At 44.5% G+C, this 24185-nt stretch overlaps 1 protein-coding gene across 4 annotated transcripts in view; it reads right to left on the reverse strand.

Moving 5' to 3' along the window:
* LOC140485653 (limbin-like) overlaps nucleotides 1-24185 on the reverse strand; it is a 188549-nt gene that overhangs the window by 144728 nt on the left and 19636 nt on the right. For all 4 annotated transcript variants that reach the window (XM_072584027.1, XM_072584028.1, XM_072584025.1 and 1 more), the window contains 5 exons: nucleotides 22052-22117; nucleotides 12625-12811; nucleotides 8437-8546; nucleotides 6779-6844; nucleotides 41-160 (listed from right to left, as the gene is read on the reverse strand). In XM_072584027.1, coding sequence (XP_072440128.1) covers nucleotides 41-160; nucleotides 6779-6844; nucleotides 8437-8546; nucleotides 12625-12811; nucleotides 22052-22117 — 549 coding nt within the window. The remainder of the gene's footprint in view (nucleotides 1-40; nucleotides 161-6778; nucleotides 6845-8436; nucleotides 8547-12624; nucleotides 12812-22051; nucleotides 22118-24185) is intronic.

The following is a 24185-nucleotide window of genomic DNA, read 5'->3' on the forward strand; positions in this document are numbered from 1 at the left end:
GTTGCTGGAATCCAACTGAACAACTTGTCAAATCACTAACCTGCTGCTGAGGAGGATTTCTGATTCTTTTGAAGATGATGAGAATCAAACACACCAAGGCAAAAGGAACAACGAATGCAACAATAAACCCAAGAACGTGGATACCGTGATTTGGAGAGTCCTGAAAAGGAAGACAGATTTTAAAAAGGCCAGTCAACTAATCATTTATAACTTCTTGTTCTACAGCCATTTCCTGGAAATCACACACCAAGAAAATAAATAAAGTCTATTACCTTTTATTCCCAACTGTTACTGTAAAAATAGATGCTCAGGGGAAAATATCACAAATATCAGAAATAATAGGCAATTTAACTACTTTTAAATTTAAAAGTAGTGCATTTAAACCAACAGATGTTTCTATTTAGGTAATAGAGTTGACATGATGATTCAAGTGAGGTATTTGGTTTACTTCAGTGAGTTTTGCCACTCCTTGACAGGGGAATTGTGCTCAAGATTTCATGTGTTAAAGAACACTGCAATTGAAACTGTGTGTCTTCAACTCTATGAGCATAAATATCCATTGAAGGTGTAACATTATGGATTCAGGATTGTTGTTTTATCGAACCTATAATGGTACAGCAATATAGAAAAGTAGGTTTCTGCTTGCTCCACTATTTTTAAGGACTTCCTTAAATGGTAAGTGCTGGTCCATCAGGAAATTGAATTCAAGTGTTATTTTAGAAGGTAAAATATATCACACTCTGACTCTATAACCTGCAGTTCCATGAGCATTGCACAAAAATTTCAAGCTGCCAAGTTTAGTGTAAAATCTGTATATGTGAATAAGTCAGAGAGGGTAGCAGAATAGATGGATTGATTAGTTAATAAAGCATATAGTATCCTGAGTTTTATTAATATAAGCAGAGAATACAAGAACATGGAAGCTACACTGACTTTGTATAAGACTCAAGTTGGCCTCAGCTGGTGTATTTTGTCCAATTCTGGGCTGTGAACTTTAGGAAGGATGTGAAGACATATGAAACCATGATGAAAAAGGTTTGTGAGAGTGATTTTAGAAAGGTAAAACTTCAGTTTGAAAAGTGATTGGAACATTTAGGGCTGTTTTTCTGGAGAAAGGAGGATGGAGATTGGATATAGATATACAAGGCCATGAGACGTCTGGACAGAGAGGATAAGGGGAAACTGACCAACATAAAGCAGACAGAATCTAATCATTGCCCCTTGACATTCAATTGCATTACTATCACAAAAATATCTTCAGGGTTACCATTGACTGGAAATTCAACCGGACTCCCCATAACACTGCAAGTCAGAGGTTAGGAATTGTGCAAAAAGGAGCAACTCTCATCACCCTAATGCCTGTCCACCATCTACAAGGCATAAATCAGGAGTATGTTAGAATACTTTACAATTTCCTGGATGGGAGCAGGCTGAACACCACTCAAGGAGCTCAACATCATTGAGGAAAAAGTAGCCCTATCCACAATGATCTACATTCAGCCCCTTCATCACTGATGCACAATCGCAGTGTTGTGTACCATTTACAGAATGCAATGCAGCAACTCACCCAGGATCCCCTAGATAGCAAACCCAATACCACTACCACCTGGAAAACCAAACAGATGTAAAGGAACACCACCACCTGCAAACTCCCCTCCAAGGCACACACCGCCCTGACATGGAACAATAGTGTCATTCCTTCTTTGTGTGGGAACTCCTTTCTTAACAACACCGCGACTGTACTTGGGCTGCTATATTTTAGGAAGGCAGGTCAACATCAATTTCTCGAGGGCAATGAGAAATGGATAATAGTAAGTGCAGGCCCAGCCAGCGATACTCATGTCTCACGAATGGATTAAAAATGCTGTGATCTGGCAACATTGTGATTATAAGTACCGGTGATTATGTAAACCATATCACAGCATGAAGAAGAATGATAAAATGTTGTTGCAGTATGCTACCTATTACCACATGGTAAATGACTACACCTCATGCAAAACCAGGCAGGAAAGCAAAGTGAAATCAACCTCCTGCCGCAAACTAGGTTGAACGTACAGCAACACATTCAAACCTTGGAGGCTCAGTTTGTATTACCCGCATGTTCTAATTGCTAAACACACACAAGGGCTTGGACTTTAATGTCTTTACCCCTTAACAATTTCTCCTTCGAATCCTCCCACTTCCTCCAGATGAAAGGAGTAGCCATGACCACCCGTATGGGCCCCAGCTATGCCAGTGTCTGGGCCCCAGCTATGCCAGTGTCTTTGTCGGCTACGTAGAACAGTCCATCTTCCGTAGTTACACTGGCACCACTCCCCACCTCTTCCTCCTTTACATTGATGACTGCATTGGCGCCACCTCGTGCTCCCACAAGGAGGTTGGGCAGTTCATCAACTTCACCAACACATTCCACCCTGATTTTAAATTCACCTGGACCATCTCGGACACCTCCCTCCCCTTCCTGGACCTCTCCATCTCCGTCAACGATGACGGACTCAACACCGACTTTTTGTTTTTACAAACCTAGACTCCCACAGCAACCTGGATTACACTTCCTCCCACCCTACCTCCTGCAAAAATGCCATCCCGTATTCCCAATCCCTCCGCCTCTGCCATATCTGCTCCCAGGAGGACCAGTTCCACCAGAGAACACACCAGATGGCCTCCTTCTTTCAAGACTGTAATTTCCCCTCCCACGTGGTTGAAGATGCCCTCCAACGCATCTCATCCACATCCAGCACCTCCGCCCTCAAACCCCACCCCACCCTTCCAACGGTAACAAGGACAGAGGCCCTTCCGTCCTCACCTTCCACCTTCCACCCCACCAACCTCCGCATAAACCGCATCATCCGCCGACATTTCCGCTATCTACAAATGGACCCCACCACCAGGGATATAATTCCCTCCCCACCCCTAACCACTTTCCGTAAAGACCGTTCCCTCCATAACTACCTGGTCAGGTCCACGCCCCTCCCCAACAACCCACCTTCGCCTCTTGCCACCTTCCCCTGCCACCGTAGGAATTGCAAAACCTGTGCCCACACCTCCCCCCTCACCTCCATCCAGGCCGCAAAGGAGCCTTCCACATCCAAAGTTTCACCTGCACTTCCACTAATGTCATTTATTGTATCCGTTGCTCCCAATGCGGTCTCCTTTACATTGGAGAGACTGGACACCTTCTCGCAGAGTGCTTTAGGGAACATCTCCGGGACACCTGCACCAATCAAACCCGTGGCCAAACATTTCAACTCCCCCTCACATTCTGCCGAGGTCATGCAGGTCCTGGGCCTCCTTCATCGCCACTCCCTCACCACCCGATGCCTGGAGGAAGAACGCCTCATCTTCCGCCTCGGAACACTTCAACCCCAGGGCATCAATGTGGATTTCACAAGTTTCCTACCAGCCAATCTTCCTTCCGACCTATCCGCTCCACCCTCCTCTCCAACCTATCACCTTTATCCCCACCTCCGTCCACCTATTGCACTCTTAGCTGCCTTCTCCCCAGCCCCACCCCACTCCCATTTATCTCTCCACCCCAGAGGTTCCCATCCTTATTCCTGATGAATGGCTCCTGCCCAAAACGTCGATTTTTCTGTTCCTTGGATGCTGCCGGACCTGTTGTGCTTTTCCAGCACCACTCTAACCTTGACTCCAGCATCTGCAATCCTCACGTTTGCCTACACCTATTAGCACCAATATTGTGCCTTGCTTTTGCTGTTGCAAGTGATAATGGTAGCATCACGCTCAGTTGGAAGTCAAAGTAAAAGCTTCAAGTAATGATTAGCATCATTCCATCTGCGGGAAAGGATGGGAATGCAATGTCAGATTAGGAAAAAGTGAGGAGATCAGAGTTGAAAGTGTGGCTCCACATCCGACAGAAATTTACTGTCATCTACTGTGTCCGCTGCACTTGAATGTGGTCTCCTCTGCATCAGGGAGACAGAACACCAACTTACAGATCGTTTCAGAGAACATATCTGTAACACCCACACCAACCAACCCCACTGCCCCATGGCTGAACACTTCAACTCCCCCTCCCAGTCCACCAAGGACATGCAGGTCCTGGGCCTCCTCCATCGTCAAACCCTAACCACCCGACGCCTGGAGGAAGAATGCCTCATCTTCTGCCTTGGGACCCTACGACCACACAGAATTAATATGGGTTTCACCAGTTTCCTCATTTTCCCTCCCCCCACCTTATCCCAGTCCCAAGCCTCCAACTTGTTCACTGCTCTTGGCCTGTCCATTGTCTTTCCCATCTATCTGCTCCACCCTCCTCTCTGACCCATCACCTTTTCCCCAACTTCATGTACCTATTGTATTCTCAGCTACCTTCACCTCCCCCCCCCACCCCAACCCCACCCCTCTCCCATTTATCTCTCAATCCCCCAGCCCACGAGCCTCATTCCTGATGAAGGGCTTATGCCTGAAACGCCGATTCTCCTGCTCCTCAGATACTGCCTGACCTGCTGTGCTTTTCCAGCACCACACTCTCAACTCAGGTAAGATCAGTCACCTGCTATTCTTCTTCGGATGGTTGAACAAGCCGGTTTTGGAAAGACAAAATCTGTCTCGAGTACCACGCATGAAGTTGTCCTTTGTTGCTGTTGCTGAATGATTTCTGCTGATGTGTTTTTTGCTTTGCTATGGAGCCACTGAAACCGGATGCGAGGGTGATAGTGAACTCTTACCTAAAGCCTGCGTTGCTATTTGTATTGATTGTCAGCTCCAGTTTCTAATTTGTCCTCACTGATTTTAAGAGCTTTCAGATCTCTTTTGATAGCATCCCTCGGTCTGAGCTTTGGGCACCCCGCTAGTCTCTTGATGAGCTACACACCCAATCTCTGTATATACCCGAGCAGCAGTGCCTTCTTTTCCTTTTAATTCAAAACTCACTCATTGCTGGAGCTTCGAACCTTCTCATGGGGATTGTACAGTCCTTCCAGCAATACCATTTGCTTTTTATTTCACAATAAAATCTCATGCTGCTCTTTTATTGCTCTTCTCCTCGGTAGCCCCTGTTACTCTTTGTTTAAAAGTGGTTCTTTCTTTTCTAAACCATTTTACATTACACTCCTCAGGCTGGATCCACAATATTTCACATGTCTTAAGGCTCCATTGTAGAGACCATCCAAACGTTAGGATGGTTTTTCAAAATATATGCCACTAATTGACAGCAGCTATCATAGAAGGAGGTTTACATTGTACACAATGAATGTGTCATAGTCTCTCTTTTTTATAATGAAGGAAGGTGGAGAAAGAGGCATCAATTAGTGGTGCAACAGGTGAGCCTCCCACAAGCCTTCCCACAGAGATGGGAGGCCATGGGATCCCTAGCCATCATCCTCCCCAAGTTAACACACCTTGTACTTATTTATCAAAATTGTAATAGCTTACATTCAGAAATCCATATAAATTTTCATTTTTTAGATGTATCTACCCTGGTTGATCACTGCCTAACACATTTTAAAAGGTAGAAAGCATTCAGATTTAAGAAAGATCACAATGTTAACATTCTGAATGGGTCAGTATTTTTTACTGTAAATCTTCAACTGGACTAATGAAGCATGCTCTTATCAGTAATAGGTACATGATCATGAAATAATTACATGACTGATTTCCCACTGCACAGCTCAGGTTCATTTCAGATCTCAATGTCTAATATTCAAAATCCAATTTTGAATCCAATGTGATAAATTACTGCTGCCGAGAATTTTTCATCCTACATGAAAAATGCATTCATTATATGCTTTTATTGTATAGGGCAGCAATACAAAATTATGTAATTATAGTGAAGAATATCAAAACCTGGAGAACTGTAAAAGTGCTAGCATCAAATACTTCCAAAGGTTTTGCAGCTTGGAAAAGAAACAAAGTAAGCTCCAACTATGTCTTAATGCAAAAAGTACTACCTCCTATAGCTGGCTCCAATTTAACAGATGTTATTTAATGTAGGCATTGGACGTCTCACCCACTGACTGAATAGGCAGGGAGAGCCTCATATCTCCTCCTTATGGTAAGTGCCATTAAATTCAGTGCCAAACAGGCACTTAACTAGACAGCCCTGTGATTGTGGACCCTGAGGGTTGGAAACCTTGATCCTGAGAGGAAGAGGTGGCTACTGCCCACAAGGCTAAGGCATCCAAAATCCAGGATTGCTGAAGGATCCCAGGCCACAATGACCTACGACAGGACGGAGGGGAGTCACAGGGGAGGGTGGAGGGGATCGGCAGCAAGAAAAAAATGTTGGGTGTCAGCAATCTAATGGTACTGTGGCTTTAAAGATGTATGTTGGGTCATGGCTTTTTTATAATGAAGGAAGGTGGAGACAGAGGCATTAATTAGTGGTGCAACAGGTGAGCCTTCCACAAGCCTTCCCACAGAGATGGGAGGCCATGGGATCCCTAGCCATCATCCTCCCCAAGTTAACACACCATTACAAAACTTGCCTTGGGAATGGACTCCAGCCAATGTAACAAGACAGTGCAATGCAGATACTATCTCCAAAATGGCACTATCCCAATTAATTTCATTTGAGATCTTCCAACTTACAAAAAAAACTTGCATATTTCCACTAGAGATAAAAATCAAGCTCCACTAACCTATTTCAGTGCTTAATTCCCACAGTGAATTAATATGATATTAACAGATTGTCCAAAATGCGCACTTTCCAAAACTATACACCAATACTAACATGCAATCAAGCATAACTTTAAACAACAGTACTTAAATTCATGGTAATCAAGGCTGAAAAATCAAATCCTGTAAATCAACTTACCTCAATTAAGGCCTCCTTAGTCAGCATGAAGTCTGCCACCAAGGGTTCAATCTGAATATGATCATCCTGACAGACAGTTTTGGATTTTAGTTATCTTATGGTTTGCCCACATTCAATATCAACAATTACAGTCAAGTTCAAGTAACGTACAATAATTAATTCCTGTATGGTAATTGCCAATCTGGTAATAATTAGCACACATGAACAATAAAAAGCAGAAAGGTCGCACATTGTTGGGATTAAATTATGCGAATAGCCTTATGAATGTCAGGTTGTATTTAACAGGGAGAAGTGTATTATTTTCTCCATGGTGTCAGGCAATTCAAAGCATCTCTATACCACATTTGAATGTCCATTCAAAGCAATAAAGCAGGAGCTTATTTCCCATTCACCAAAGGTGCAAACTACAAATATGAGGTTGCCAAAGGAAAAGTAGGTAGGCTTTTGGATGTATTGCCAAATTATTGAAGTGAAACACTTCAGAAAATATTTGCATTAATGTGACTTTAGTTTGCCTTTACTTGCAATGTTAATTAGTCCCTATACCTACTAATGAATATAGAGGCACCAGAGGAACACATACTTTAATAAGAACAAAAAATAAACATTGATTTATTTTTGCAATTAGAGGTTGCTTGGGACATTTTAAGATAATTTAGTTAGAAAAGCATAAGCTTTAGGAGATATGACTGAGGTATTTATAATAATGACAAAGCATTAGATGGGTAGCATGGTAGCTTAGTGGCTACCACCACTGCCTCACAGCGCCAGGCATCTGGGTTCAAGTCATGCCTTGGGTGACTCTCTGTGTGGAGTTTGCACATTTTTCCTGTGTCTGTGTAGGTTTCCTCCCACAGCCCAAAGGTGTGTAAAATAAGTGGATTAGCCATGGGAAATGTAAGGTTACAGGGGATGCTTTTTGGAGACTTGGCATGGACTTGCTGGGCTGAATGGCCTGTATCCACAGTATACGGATTCAATAATTCAGACCTCTCAACATTTCTAAAAGGAAGTCAATAGTGGGAAGAAAATAGAAAATAAACCAGCAGTCAGAGTGGAGGCCAGGAAGTCTTTATACTCTCAGAGGACGGTTACCACATAGAACAGGTTTAGGTATGATACAGTTCTTGAAAGAAGGACAAGACAACCATCTGCGCGAAGAGGATCTAATAAGTTAGCTACATTTAGTGTGGGATATACCAAGATCCCAAAACCAAAAGGGCACTGTGCTAATGCACTGGAGTAGAAAATGTTCAGTGGAGTATACCAAAGTGGGTTAAAAGTATTGAAACACCAAACTTACAATAAAAGAATAAAAGGATCTTGAGCTATTATCATTTAAAAATGTTTAGTGAAGGCAGTGATAAGTTTCGCCAGGTGGAAGCATATCTGGTACAAAATCAGAACGAATCAGAGGGTGAAACAAATTAAACCAGACTTTCTAAATACATTCTCATGTTCCAGAGTTATTATAGAATAAACCACTGCCTATTGCAAACCTCACCAGCAAATCATGTCAACGTTCGAAAGGATTTGCTTTCAGACCTTCTCTTCTTTCATGTAGGAAAGTATTTGGCCTGAGATCAATATCCACCAATGGAAACAAAAACCTTATTTAGTAAGCAGCTAGGAGATGAATTAATCTTTAAATAGAATACCTGAGACATCTTGCCAAAGTTGAGGTAGGCAGGTAATGACATGTTCCTCCAATCCTTTGATCCACCAGTTTTTAATACTGCAGTATAGTTTATTACAAAGTATTCACCAGCTGATAGACAAAAGATGAAATGGGAATGTTAACACATGTGCCCAGAAAGGTTTGTAGAATAACTCCTTTGAACCCAGTATTCTCATGATGGTCTGTTTGTTATAATGTTGTCTTCTAATCCATTCAGAAGTCAAATAATGCACTGCCAACTAAATTTGGTTGATTATTTTGAAGGATAACTTTGTGAAAAAACAACAACACAAGTTATTCTTTTCCTACGTTTTCCTTTTTTTTCCATGGATACAGCCTCTTAATAACTTGATTAACTGCTCACACTTCAACTGTTCAACTCGATGGTAAAGCTTGTCTAACAGTCTAATTGTATCCATGCATGCACATTGACCACCCATTCCACCAATGAACTAGAAATAGTCATAATATTGAATGAACAATTGCAATTCCAATTCCCAAGAGGCAAGCTGGGGAATTTAAGTTGAGTTAGCTAAGACTGGAGATGCAAAAACCTCAAGGGCAAATTCTTCCAATATGCATTTTAGAGGTGATCGATGTGGAAGTGAGCATAATTTCTCTTTGTGGGTGGGGTCAGGTTTTCTTGTGCAATTATTTGGTTGTTAGCTCATTGCTAGTGCATGGTTAAGGAGCATTGATACCCTTGTGGGGGATGGGCAGAAAGTCATTGCCCCCATTGTTGGTTCAAGGGGCTGAAAGTCCTGGCTTTGTATTCAAAGAACACCCAGAAGTGGCAAATTTAGAGAGCTATGCAGTCTCATGGAATGATCGCCTCCTGCTAGACACTTTTCCACCCTTCCACCCTTTCCCAATCACTGACCATGCCCATGACACTCAAGTCTCTCTCCCTCCTGCCCCAAGCAACCAACATGATGGCAGCCCATTCTCAATCATGGCATGGCATAAAGAAATGCTCCCCAAAGAGGACTGGACAGCAGTTACTCATTCCAATGCTAACAAGTACAGCACCTCTCACACGTCTCTTTTATGCAGTTGGAATGTGGAAGGCATGTAGTGATCACTTGCAGAGAACTTAATTGGGAAGGCAAACTTAATTCTGGAGGGTTGGCATTTCAATGAGCAGGAGAGACATGCAAACTCATGGAAAAAAAACAGACACGGGAAGCACCTGCTCTTAAAGTTACACAAATTTAATTGTAAACACCCATCTCACTGTCCAGAACCTGATTTTAGGCTTTCCATTCAATTAAGTTTCCACCTACCTTGCTTCTACTTCCAGCAGCAACACAAGGTTCCCAATCCCAGTATCAGTAATAATGACTATGAATCCCTAAAATGCCCTTTGGGAAAGGAAACTTGCTGTCTTTATCTGGTCTGACCTAATAATAATAACAACAGACCCACTGCAATGTGGTTGACTCTTAAATACCCTCTGCTCAGCATATCTCAGTTGTGGACCTATCCCAAACATTTGTGAAAGCTAATGTCACTCCAATATCTGGACCACAGCAGCAGTTCAAGATGACACATCATCATCATCCTCCAAACAGCAATTAGGATTGCCAATAAATGCTGGCCTTGCCAATGACGCTTATATCAGGTAAACAAATTGAAGTAACTAATCAGTACCAGAGGACCAGAAGGAAATCCAGACTCTCTCGCCCACCTCCCATGAGGAAAGCCAAGTAAGGACCTTATGTGGATTCAGTCGTGAGCCCAACAAAAATAAGCAGTAGATGCTGAATTGTCAGCTAAACAAAAAAATTCAGCTGCTCTGTCAAAAAAGACTCCTGAGGGAGGAGACAATGACAGATGGAAATGTCAGGGACTCGTAACCAAAGTGCCCAGGTAAATGCACTGGAGAAATTGGCTTCCATCCCAATACGGCAATGGATGGGGTGGGATGCTAAACAAATTCAAATCATTGAATGATCTGGAATTGAAAGCTAGCTTCAGTCATACAATTACCGATCGTTGTTAAAAAAACCCATCTGCTTTGCTACTGTTTTTTAGGGAAAGATATCTGGTCTGGCCTAGATCTAATTCCATATCACGGTAACTTGGTTGACTCCTAACTGTCCTCTCAAAGCCATTTAGTTCAAGGGTAATTAGACATAGACAACAAATGCTGGTCTTGTCAGTGATGCCCACACCCCATGAAAGAACAAAATAAAACACGACAAAATAGCAAATTTCAGAAATCACTTGAAATTACAAAATAGCAAAATACTTGACCATATTATAGAACATAGAACATAGAAAAATACACCGCAGTACAGGCCCTTTGGCCTTCGCTGTTGCGCCGATCCAACCCCACCTAACCTACACTAGCCCACTATCCTCCATATGCCTATCCAATGCCTGTTTAAAAGCCCATAAAGAGGGAGAGTCCACCACTGCTACTGGCAGGGCATTCCATGAACTCACGACTCTCTGAGTAAAGAATCTACCCCTAACATCTGTCCTATACCTACCACCCCTTAATTTAAAGCTATGCCCCCTTGTAATAGCTGACTCCATACATGGAAAAAGGTTCTCATGGTCAACCCTATCTAAACCCCTAATCATCTTGTACACCTCTATCAAGTCACCCCTAAACCTTCTTTTCTCCAATAAAAACAGCCCCAAGTGCCTCAGCCTTTCCTCATACGATCTTCCTACCATACCAGGCAACATCCTGGTAAACCTCCTCTGCACCCATTCCAGTGCCTCCACATCCTTCCTATAGTATGGCGACCAAAACTGCACACAATACTCCAGATAAGGCCGCACCAGAGTCTTATACAACTGCAACATGACCTCAGGACTCCGGAACTCAATTCCTCTACCAATAAAAGCCAGTATGCCATATGCCTTCTTCACAGCACTATTTACCTGGGTGGCAACTTTCAGAGATCTGTGTACATGGACACCAAGATCCCTCTGCTCATCCACACTACCAAGTATCCGACCATTAGTCCAGTACCCCATCTTCTTGTTACTCTTACCAAAGTGAATCACTTCACACTTACCTACATTGAACTCCATTTGCCACCTTTCTGCCCAGCTCTGCAGCTTATCTATATATCCCGCTGTAACCTGCTACATCCTTCCTCACTGTCAACAACTCCATCGACTTTCGTATCATCCGCAAACTTGCTCACCCAACCTTCTAGCCCCTCTTCCAGGTCATTTATAAAAATGACAAATAACAATGGTCCCAAAACAGATCCTTGCAGAACACCGCTAGTAACTGCACTCCAAGATGAACCTTTACCATCAACTACTACCCTCTGTCTTCTTCTAGCCAGCCAATTCCTAATCCAAACCTCCAACTCACCCTCAATGCCATACCTCCGTATTTTTTGCAGTAGCCTACCATGGGGAACCTGATCAAACGCCTTACTAAAATCCATATACACCACATCTACTGCTTTACCCTCATCCACCTCCTTAGTCACCTTCTCAAAGAATTCAATAAGGTTTGTGAGGCACGACCTGCCCTTCACAAAACCATGCTGACTATCCTTGATCACATTATTCCTATCCAGATGTTCATAAATCCTATCCCTTACAATTCTCTCTAAGACTTTGCCCACAACAGAAGTGAGACTCACCGGCCTATAGTTACTAGGGTTTTCCCTACTTCCCTTCTTGAACAAGGGAACCACATTTGCTATCCTCCAGTCTTCTGGCACTATTCCTTTAGACAACGAGGACATAAAAATCAAGGCCATTGGCTCTGCAATCTCCTCCCTTGCTTCCCAGAAAATCCTAGGATAAATGCCATCAGGCCCAGGGGACTTATCTATTTTCACCCTTTCCAGAATTTCCAACACCTCTTCCCTGCATACCTCAAAGCCATCCATTCTAATTAATTGTGACTCAATATTCACATCGGCAACAATGTCCTGTTCCTGAGTAAATACTGACAAAAAGTATTCATTCAGTGTCTCCCCAATCTCTTTAGCCTCTACATGCAACTTCTGACTACTATCCTTGACTGGACCTATTCCTATGTCCACTAAGATATCCACTATGTTTCAATGCAACACTCATAAATACCCACTTGCAAAAGTGTTGAATATGTTTTAATTTTTTTTAAACTAACTTGTGACATGACTTTATCACATTGAATAAATAAAGTTGACACCTAGGGGCAACATACCTTGAAGAATGTCTTTGGTGTACGTCTGGAACCCCAATTCAGTGTCTTTTCCCATGTTACTTTGAATGCTTAGACCACTGATAGCATCTCGGATAGTAAGCTGAGAAATGTTATATGTGGATTGCACATCCAAACTGCTTATTATTAATTTCACAGTCACTATCTGGGATTCATTTCTTCTGCTCACCTGAAAATGAGTACTATGTTAATACATGCATTTGGTTCATATATTTAAATTTATTCAACATCAAAGAAGCTCAGCTCAGTTATGTACAATCTTACAACTTTTGTTTAAAGCCTGATGGAAGTAATTTTGACAACCTTGTTAAATGCCTTTCCGGATGCTTTTCACCCAGTGACTCTGTAGCAACCTGTGGTCCATTTAAGAGGCTGCACTCAGAGTAGCTGTATTGTGAAAAGAGGGCATCAACCATGAACATACTTGTGAAAATCCCAGTGCCAATTAATGGCTTACACTTTGGATGCTTTTGCTGCAGTCCTTACCAATATGGCGGATGACACACTTGCATGTATGTCTGCACACATGGCCCACCATACTGGACATCAAGGCACTGATTTTTATGATTGTAAAGTGGGGAAGCACTAATAAATCTCAAGTTCAATATCACCCGTAAAGGAACTGAATAAATATTTCAAAAGGAGGAACTTAATAAAAGGAAACAAGCCAGGAAATTAAATTATATAACATTCCTCCTGTTAAACGGATGTAACAAGCTTAATGGTCTTCACTTGTGCTGAATTTTGCATTGTCCTAGAAATGGAACATATCCACGTCAACCTTGAAAATAAAAGCAATTTAATAAACAATGTGCTGCAGTGTCACCCAGTGGTTGGATTCACCACTGAAATTTTAATATTTTGATCTTCAATAGACAGGTTTAATGCACCATCTAATGGTTAAAATAATCTATAGCAGCAGAACTTAACCATCATACCAAACTTCAAAATTGCCATTACTTTCAATACGCCCCCATCCCAAAAACAAAAAAAGTTAGTTTGACATATCAGCATTTTTAAGTTAAACTTTTCACTATGAATAAAATTAATTTCTTTGTCAAACAAGGGTGGCACCATCTTTCTAGTGAGTTTTCTTCAGGTCACATCCTCCAACATTCATGATTTGCTGAACGACATCAGATATTACTCCAGGGCAGGGTGAGGAGGTGAGTCCCAACTCTACTTCAATCAGAGCAGGGATTGTACCATGTACTAACCATCTAGCCAACAGAATTAACTTGCCTCCAAAAGAGATCTTAAACCAAGCATGCTACTATTTGTATTTTAAAATGATGCACAGCAAGGTCTCACAAACATTAAGGTGATGATGACTAGATAAGCTGTTTGAAAGATGGTGACTGAGAAATAGATTCTGACTATGACATCTTCTTCAGAGAAATTGTGCAAAGGGATCCTACACACCTACATGAGAAGTCATATGGGCTCTTTCTTTAATGTTTTACCCTAAAAGTGTGCTCATAATAGAGTGATGCTTTCAGTGCTACAAATGCACAGGAGTACCATCTAAATTTTATGTTGGAGTCTCTGTACTGAACTCAGTCTTGTGATGCTGAGGCCAACACAGAATCCTTTTCTGCATCTTTTTTTCTGTCTGAACCAAACCAGAAAGAGCAAAGGAGAAGAAGTCAGATTCTAACTTAATATTAAAAGTCTGTTAGTACAAATTCTAGAATGGGACTATTGTCAAGATTCCACAGGCTGGTCTTGCACTGTTGCTGTTAGTTGCAAGTAGGTTAGGAGGCTGATTGAAATCAGCATTACAAAGGTTCACTGTCACTTTCAAGTACATCACTTTCAGCGGGCAGAGAACTGGAAGAAGGAAGGGAAATAAAATATTTTAAACACAGAACACAATCTGCAGGGGTGCAGAATGCAGTTCTCAGGATAATCGCCACTTATTTAGTAATTAAATTGTTAACTTGTAGTACCTGCTGTAGTACTGACTGTAAAGAATATCAAATAAAATACTTTCCCCTACAGTGATGAATATTGAGGTGTTGTCCAGCACAATTTACACAATGTGACATGTTTTAAAATGAAGTGCCAATAAACAGAATATAGTCTGAGTTGCAGTAAGGCTCTCACTTAAAAACTGAAATGGTCACCCCTAGTTTTCATCAACATGAAATCTAGTTTTAATGGTCTCTTTTATGACAGTGAACTAACACTTCGATGCTTACAATTTTCTGCCCAAACAGTTTTGACAATAACAACTGGTCTTACACAGCGTAGCAAAAATGTAAATGCAAAAATAAAATTCTAAGGATTATTTAGCAGGTAAATGCAAAAGCAAAAGGAAATTCTTGGCAAGCACGGCAGCACCGGTAAGGGAGTGCCAGCAAGGCAGCGGCGGCAAGGCAGCGCCGGTAAGGCAGTGCCGGCAAGGAAGCGCTGGTAAGGCAGCGCCAGCAAGGCAGCACCGGTAAGGCAGCGCCGGCAAGGAAGCGCTGGTAAGGCAGCACCGGTAAGGCAGCGCCAGCAAGGCAGCGCCGGTAAGGCAGCACCGGTAAGGCAGTGCCGGCAAGGCAGCACCGGTAAAGCAGCTCTGGCAAGGCAGTGCCGGCAAGGAAGCGCTGGTAAGGCAGCGCCAGTAAGGCAGTGCCGGCAAGGCAGCACCGGTAAAGCAGCTCTGGCAAGGCAGTGCCGGCAAGGAAGCGCTGGTAAGGCAGCGCCAGTAAGGCAGTGCCGGCAAGGCAGCACCGGTAAAGCAGCACCAGCAAGACATCATTGGTGAGGCAGTGCCAGCAAGGCAGCACCAGCAAGGCAACGCCGGCAAGGCAGCGCTGGTAAGGCAGCACCGGTAAGGCAGCGCCAGCAAGGCAGCACCGGTAAGGCAGTGCCGGCAAGGCAGCACCGGTAAAGCAGCTCTGGCAAGGCAGTGCCGGCAAGGAAGCGCTGGTAAGGCAGCGCCAGTAAGGCAGTGCCGGCAAGGCAGCACCGGTAAAGCAGCTCTGGCAAGGCAGTGCCGGCAAGGAAGCGCTGGTAAGGCAGCGCCAGTAAGGCAGTGCCGGCAAGGCAGCACCGGTAAAGCAGCACCAGCAAGACATCATTGGTGAGGCAGTGCCAGCAAGGCAGCACCAGCAAGGCAACGCCGGCAAGGCAGCGCTGGTAAGGCAGCACCGGTAAGGCAGCGCCAGCAAGGCAGCGCCGGTAAGGCAGCACCGGTAAGGCAGTGCCGGCAAGGCAGCACCGGTAAAGCAGCTCTGGCAAGGCAGTGCCGGCAAGGAAGCGCTGGTAAGGCAGCGCCAGTAAGGCAGTGCCGGCAAGGCAGCACCGGTAAAGCAGCTCTAGCAAGGCAGTGCCGGCAAGGAAGCGCTGGTAAGGCAGCGCCAGTAAGGCAGTGCCGGCAAGGCAGCACCGGTAAAGCAGCACCAGCAAGACATCATTGGTGAGGCAGTGCCAGCAAGGCAGCACCAGCAAGGCAACGCCGGCAAGGCAGCTCCGGCAAGGCAGCGTGGGTAAGGCAACGCCGGTAATGCAGCGCCAGCAAGGCAGCACCGGCAAGGTAGCACTGGCAAGGCAGTGCCGGCAAGGAAGCGCCGGTAAGGTAGCACTGGCAAGACAGTGCCAGCAAGGAAGCGCTGGTAAGGCAGCGCCAGTAAGGCAGTGCCGGCAAGGCAGCACCGGTAAAGCAGCACCAGCAAGGCATCATTGGTGAGGCAGCGCCAACAAGGCAGCGCCGGCAAGGCAGCGCCAGTAAGGCAACTCCGGCAAGGCAGCGTGAGTAAGGCAGCGCCGGTAATGCAGCGCCAACATGGCAGCACCGGCAAAGCAGCACTGGCATGGCAGCACCGGTAAGGCAGTGCTGGTAAGGCAGCGCCAGCAAAGCAGCACTGGTAAGGCAGTGCCGGCAAGGCAGCACCGGTAAAGCAGCACTGGCAAGGCTGTGCCGGCAAGGAAGCGCTGGTAAGGCAGCGCCGGCAAGGCAGCACCAGTAAAGCAGCACTGGCAAGGCAGTGCCGGCAAGGCAGCACCGGTAAAGCAGTGCCGGCAAGGCAGCACCGGTAAAGCAGCACCAGCAAGGCATCATTGGTGAGGCAGCGCCGGCAAGGCAGCGCCAGTAAGGCAACGCCAGCAAGGCAGCGTGGGTAAGGCAGCACCGGTAATGCAGCGCTAGCAAGGCAGCACCGGTAAGGCAGTGCCGGCAAGGAAGCGCTGGTAAGGCAGCACCAGCAAGGCAGCACCGGTAAGGCAGCGCTGGCAAGGCAGCACTGGTAAAGCAGCACCAGCAAGGCATCATTGGTGAGGCAGCGCCAGCAAGGCAGCGCCGGCAAGGCAGCGCCAGTAAGGCAACGCCGGCAAGGCAGCTCCGGCAAGGCAGCGTGGGTAAGGCAGCACCGGCAATGCAGCGCTAGCAAGGCAGCACCGGTAAGGCAGTGTCGGCAAGGAAGCGCTGGTAAGGCAGCGCCAGCAAGGCAGCACCAGTAAGGCAGTGCCAGCAAGGAAGCGCTGGTAAGGCAGCACCGGTAACGCATGCCGGCAAGGCAGCACCGGTAAAGCAGCACTGGCAAGGCAGTGCTGGCAAGGCAGCACCGGTAAGGCAGTACCGGCAAGGAAGCGCTGGTAAGGCAGCGCCAGTAAGGCAGTGCCGGCAAGGCAGCACCGGTAAAGCAGCACTGGCAAGGCAGCACCGGTAAGGCAGTGCCAGTAAGGCAGTGCCGGCAAGGCAGTGCCGGTAAAGCAGCAAGAGCAAGGCATCATTGGTGAGGCAGTGCCGGCAAGGCAGCACCAGTAAGGCAACGCCTGCAAGGCAACGCCAGCAAGGCAACGCCGGCAAGGCAGCGTAGGTAATGCAGCGCTGGCAAGGCAGCACCAGCAAGGCAGCACCAGCAAGGCAGCGCCGGCAAGGAAGCACTGGTAAGGCAGCACCGGTGAGGCAGTGCTGGCAAGGCAGCACCGGTAAAGCAGCACTGGCAAGGCAGTGCCGGCAAGGCAGCACCGGTAAGACAGTGCCGGCAAGGAAGCGCTGGTAAGGCAGCGCCGGCGAGGCAGCACCGGTAAAGCAGCACTGGCAAGGCAGTGCCGGTAGGGTAGCGCCAGCAAGGCATCATTGGTGAGGCAGCACCAGCAAGGCAACGCCAGCATGGCAATGCCGGCAAGGCAGCGTGGGTAAGGCAGTACCGGTAATGCAGCGCCAGCAAGGCAGCACTGGTAAGGCAGCGCCGGTAAGGCAGCACCAGCAAGGCATCATTGGTAAGGCAGCGCCGGCAAGGCAACGCTGGCAAGGCAGTGCTGGTAATGCAGCACCAGCAAGGCAGCACTGGAAAGGCAGCACTGGAAAGGCAGCACCGGTAAGGCAGTGCTGGCAAGGCAGCACCGGTAAGGCAGTGCTGGCAAGGCAGCACCGGTAAGGCAGCGCTGGCAAGGCAGCACCGGTAAGGCAGCGCTGGCAAGGCAGCACCGGTAAGGCAGCACCGGTAAGGCAGCACCGGCAAGGCAGCACCGGTAAGGCAGCGCCGGCAAGGCAGCACCGGCAAGGCAGTGCTGGTAAGGCAACGCCGGCAAGGCAGCGCCAGCAGGGCAGCACCTGTGGAGGGGGAGAAACAGGGCTGACAGTTAGGGTCACCTTTCCTCTTGTTCTTTTTCATTTGCTACAATTCCATTTTTATTTACCCCACTGCAAGTGAAAAGTCATTGACCTGAACTCTTATTCTCTCTCCACAGAAGCTAGCTTATCTGTTGATACTTCCAACATTTTCTACTTTTAATGATAGCAAGAGAAAACCCTGAATTTGAAGTTAAAGCATGAATTGGGATTAATGTAGATCACACTTTTACATTAAATGACAAGTCAAGATACATGACATTATTAAAAGTTATTCAGTCACTTAAGTCCAACTGTAACCTATGAAAATATTGTAGTTATTAATACTTAACATTACATTGATGAATGTTTATCATGGTGACCAAAAAGAAAACTTCTATACTGTAAGAATTTTACTAATTTTTATGAGATCACCTCTCATTCTTCACACGGCTAGAGAATCAGACCTAGTTCCCTCAATCTTCACTCATAAAACAGTCCTGCTATCCCAGGACTTGGGTGAACCATTATTAAACTCCCTCTAGGGCAAATACTGTATATCTTTCCTTAGAAGAAGAGACAAAAACTGCACATAATATTCAGGAAGCTCTTACCAAGACTCTACACAAACAGCAAGAAATCTTTACTTCTGTTCTCAAATCCCTTTGAAATGAATGCCAGCATACGGTTGCCTTCTAATTGCTTTCTGCACCTGCAGGATACCTTTCAGTGACTCATGAACAATGAAACCCAGATCCCTTTAGACACCTGCACTTCTCAACCTCTGACCCTTAAAGAAATATTTTCCTTCTACAAAGTGAATAATTTCACACTTGAAGTTTCATCCCCTCCTTCCCACAACTCAATTCTCTCTGTTCCTGTTTTCCCCACTTCTTAATGCTAAGAAAACAAACCTAAACTTAAGTCATGCAGCACCATGTCAGCTGTGCACTTAAGTTCCAATACGAACAAAAGCTGATACCAAGTTTTCTTTCTTATTTTGTCGGCTTTTCTCTCTCTAGGTGTCCGTAAAGCATTTCTACTTGCACTGCGGCAGCTTTGGAAAGATAACAGCATGGATCAATACAGCGTCAGTTCAAGGAATATCTCAAGCATATTCCGGTTTGGCACCTTAGTGCCTCAAGGTCTCAATATCGATTTCCACAACTTCAGAAACTGAAGTTCTCCATTTTTATTTTTTAACATTCTCCCCAATCATGCTCCCCCAGCCTTCTTTTTCATCTTCTTTGCTTTGCTCTTAGTAGAGAGGACCCAGCCTCTTCCTTCCACACCATAATTTGTACTCATTTTTCCATCTCTTTTTTCCCCTCTTTCACCACCATTAATGTGGAGGTGCCTGTATTGTGTGACTTCTGACTTTGACCACCATTAACACCTCCTATGCCTTTTGCACTGGCCCTCTACACCACCTGATCCCCTCAATCCTCTGCTATCTCTGTCAAAAGTATAAAGCAAAAATGTCCTACATCTTTCAGTTCTGAACCGGAGTCAGATTGGATTTGAAATGTTAGCACTGTTTCTCTCTCCAAATATGCTGCCCGACCTACTGAGATTCTCCAGCATTATCAGTGTTGTTTCAGATATCCAGCATCCTCAGTATTTTGCCTTTATATGGCTCCAGCCTATTTCTCTCACTTTTATAACAGAAACTGACTGTCCTGTCAGTCAAAAATTTTGCTGCAGTTCTTTATGAATTTTAACTCACAAAATCTTGGTTAGATACAGAAGAGATTCCATACATATGTTTCAGTTGCATGCTTTCTATAAATCACGGAAACATAACATCTGTATTTCTACCACATTTCTTGAATATTGCTTTTTATTAAAATAAGTAAAGCTCTTAGCTATCCCTTGTCCCCAAAAGGGCTGACTGTTGTTGTGTTTATTATTCCACAGGCTTTGATAAGACTCTAGAAACTTACTCAAATGATTTGTTCTTCATGTGTGCATTTAGACAGCAAAGGTTGCTAAAATGGCAAGTTGGCTCAGTGGTTAGCACTGCTGCCTCATAGTACCAGGACCCAGATTCAAATCCAGCCTCAGGCAACTACCTGTGTGGAGTTTGAGCAATCTCCCCGTGGTTGTGTGGGTTTCCTCCAGGTGCTTGGGTTTCCTTCCCCTGGTTAGGTGATAAATTGCCCACAGTGTCCAGAGATGTGCAACCTGGGTGTGTTTGCCATGTGAAATGCAGGGTTATAGGAATAGAGTAGGGGTAGGGGCTGGGGCTGGGGCTGTGTCTGGGTCTGGGTGGGATGCTCTTCAGAGGGTTGGTGTGGACTCGATCTGCCAAATGGCCTACTTTCAAACTGTAGGATTTCTCTCATTCTAAGTTAGTGACCACACAATGCCTCATATCCACACATAATAAGCATCTGGAGTCACTGGAATGGGAACTGCTGGCATGAAGCGATTATTTTATGAAGCCAGGTTGACCTCTTATCTGTTGCTGTTTAGAAAAATGACAGATCTTATTGAAAGACGAGATCTTGAAGGAATTTGAAAAGGTGGATCTTGATAGGATATTTCCCTTTGCGTGAGAGACCACATCTAGGGAGTAATATTTAAAAACATGAGGATGTCCCGGTTAGGATGGAGAAGGGTATAAGTTTTTTTTCTTTTCATTAGTCCGTGCAATTGTCTTACCCAGACAGCAGGAGACAGGTCACAGTGATTTCCTTCAAAGCCCACATATAGATTCTTGACTGACAAGGAAATCAAAAGATATGAGGTAGTCAAAAAAAGTAGAAACTACATTCAGATTAACCACAATCTCATCAAATAATGGACCAAACTAGAAGGGCTGAATGGCATACTCCAGGTCCCAAGTCATATGTTTGAATGGTCACAGTTTCTCTTTGGCATTCCAGGGCTTAAGACCAACTGCAGCTGTTGACTCTGAAAAGGTAAGGCCACAATCCATACTTCCGTTTAGGTGGCAAAGCTTAATCAGGATTAGCTGTTGGTCTTCAGTGCCTGAAAGACCTATTGTGTATTGCTCCTGCTGTTCTTCCTAGTTTACAATTCCAATGTTCAATTTGGACTTGTGTAGTGTACGGCAAGTAACTCTGCTCTATCAAACATTTTAGGCAAAAGTGAGGACTGCAGATGCTGGAAACCAGAGTTTAGATCAGAGTGGTGCTGGAAAAGCATAGCAGGTCAGGCAGCATCTGAGGAGCAGGAAAATCGACGTTTCAGGCAAAAGATTCCTGAAGGGCTTTTGCCTGAAAGGTCGATTTTCCTGCTCCTCGGACACTGCCTGACCTGCTGTGCTCTTTATCAAACATTTTGTCATGCAACTTATTCCAAAGGTAACCACTCCTTCGTCAACTGTACAGGCAGCTCCCCAATATTACAACTTCAATCTCCTTGACCAGGCAAACTCTATGGTCCAACATGTTTGTTGGCATGAACCCTGCTTCCCTGTACTTCCTATTATCAGATAGTAAATCTGAAGTGCTTCTGGCTTTCCAGAGTTGTGATGACAGCTAAAGAGATCCTCTATATACTTGAAAATATCTAAGTTTTAAATTCTCATTTTATTTCACATAACATTTTTTAAAATGAGTTTTAAAACTCTCATACTGATTCTGACAGGTGACCTCCCATTCTTCAGTAAATTCTACAGCCTGGGAAAGGCCATACAGACACCACCTATAACTTGCTTGAAACTGGTTCAGCTGGAAATTTGCCAGTCTCCTAAAACTGATGAATTAATTCTCCTCCTGAATGAGCATTTCAGCCATTACGATGCTTAAAGACAACAGGCTGCAAATAAAATTGCCTTTGGTTTCAGCCACCTTGATAAATGCTGCCAAAATGCCACAGTCAAAATAGGAAACCTACCTCAGCACATTTCTGAAAAGTCAAGTTGAAAGGTGAGAAACCTGCAGATCCTTCTGTGTTTCTGTGCTGTTGAAAATACGAGATACAAGATATTATTGCAACACATAACAAACAAATTAGCTAAGCACCAGCTCCTATACAATCTTCATGTCTCCAGTTGGGACCTAGCTCCATTGACTCTATCATGTACAGGTTTACTCTGCAATCCTGTGCACCCAAGAGGAGTAGCAGCAGAAGTGAGTACAATTGGCAACTCGGGGCCAGCGAACCGGGTTCAATTCCAGCCTCGGCCCACTGTCTGTGTGGAGTTTGCACATTCTCCCCCTGTCTGCGTGGGTTTCCTGCAGGTGCTCCAGTTTCATCGCACAATCCAAAGATTAGGTGAATTGGACATGCTAAATTGTCCCATAGTGTTCAGGGATGTGTAGATGAGGTGCATTAATCAGGAGTAAATGTAGAGTTTTACAGTAGGGGAATAGGTCAGGATAGGTTACTCTTCGGAGGGTCGGTGTGGACTTTTTGGGCCAAATGACCTGTTTCCACACTGGAAGGATGCTATGAAGTTAAGAAATCATAGGATCAGAGCCTATAGATTAAGCCACATTCTCAAATACTGTTTGAAGATATGTATTAACCAGTCTTATACTTAATAATTCCAATCAAAATGAGAAAAGATATTCCTGGGCAATCTCAATACCATTGATCATTCTTACACAAAAAAGAAATCACACCTGGTTCACTAATGTTCATCAGAGAAGGAAATCTGCCATCTGCAGCTGGTCTGGCCTATATGTGGACTCCAAAATCAAAAGCAATCAACTCTGAAGTGGCCCAGCAAAGTACTCAGATCAAGAGCAGTAAATATTAGTCTGGCCAGCAATGCCCATATCCCAGAAGAGAATGAAGAGAAAAGAAGTAACAATTAATAAATTATTGTTTTAAGGCTGGAAATTCTACAGGAAGGATGTTTTCAGTTTGTAATATTGTTGAATCCCAAAAGAAGGAAAACTGCTTTGCCAAGAATAATGAAAACAGAAAATGGATCAGAGTTAAAAGGAACATTTCAGTTTTGTGACTTTGCATCAGAAATGAAAAATTAAAAACACAATGAGTTTTGTTCAAGTTATTTCAAGGCAGCTACATATCTACTGGGGCATGTGTAGGTTCTTTTCAACAGTTATAGTGTTATCATATAGAATCCTACAGCACAGAGACAGGTTGTTTGGCCCAAACTGGTCCATGCCGACCAAAATGTCCATCATCGCTAACCCCATTTCTTTGAACTTGGCGTTCTAAACCTTTCCTATCTATGTATTTGTCCAAATGCCTTTTAAATGTACCCATCTCAACCACTTCCACTAGCAGCTCATTCCATACGCATACCATCCTCTGTTTAAAAATGTTGCCCCTCAGGCTCCCTTTTATTCTTTCCCCTCTAACCTTAAACGGATGCCCTCTCATCCTTGATTCCCCAACCCTGGAAAAAGACTGAATGCATTCACCTTTCCACCCCTCTCATTATCTTATACACTTGAATAATATCCCCTCTCAGTCTCCTAAGCGCTAAAGAAAAAAGTCCTATCTTGTCCAACCTCTCCCTATAACTCAGTCCTGGCAACATCCTTGTAAATTTCTTCTGCACTGTCTCCAGTTTAATAACATCTTTCCTATAGCAAGGCAACCAAAACTGAACACAATACTTCAAGTGTGGTCTCACCAATATCCTGTAAAACTGCAACACAACTTCCCAATTTCTATACTCAGTGCCCTGACTGATGAAGGCCAGTGTGCCAAAAGTTTTCTTCACGGTCCTGTCTACCTACGACTCCACTTTCAAAGAACCGTGCACCTGAACTCCAAGATCCCTCTGCTCCACTGCATTCCTTAAGGCCCTATCATTCACAATGAAATTCCTATCTTGATGTGACTTTCCTAAAGGCAAGACCTCACAATTATCTATGTTAATCTCCATTTCTCATTTCTGGGCCCATTTTTCCAGCTGATCAAGGTACTGCTGCAATTTCTAATAACCTTCCTCACTGTCCACAACACCTCCTATTTTAGTGTCATCAGCAAACCTACTAATCAAGCCTTGTACATTCTCATCCAAATCATTGATATAGGTAACAAACAG

This window comes from Chiloscyllium punctatum, chromosome 14 (assembly GCF_047496795.1).
Source record: "Chiloscyllium punctatum isolate Juve2018m chromosome 14, sChiPun1.3, whole genome shotgun sequence".
Taxonomy (NCBI): Eukaryota; Metazoa; Chordata; class Chondrichthyes; order Orectolobiformes; family Hemiscylliidae; genus Chiloscyllium; species Chiloscyllium punctatum.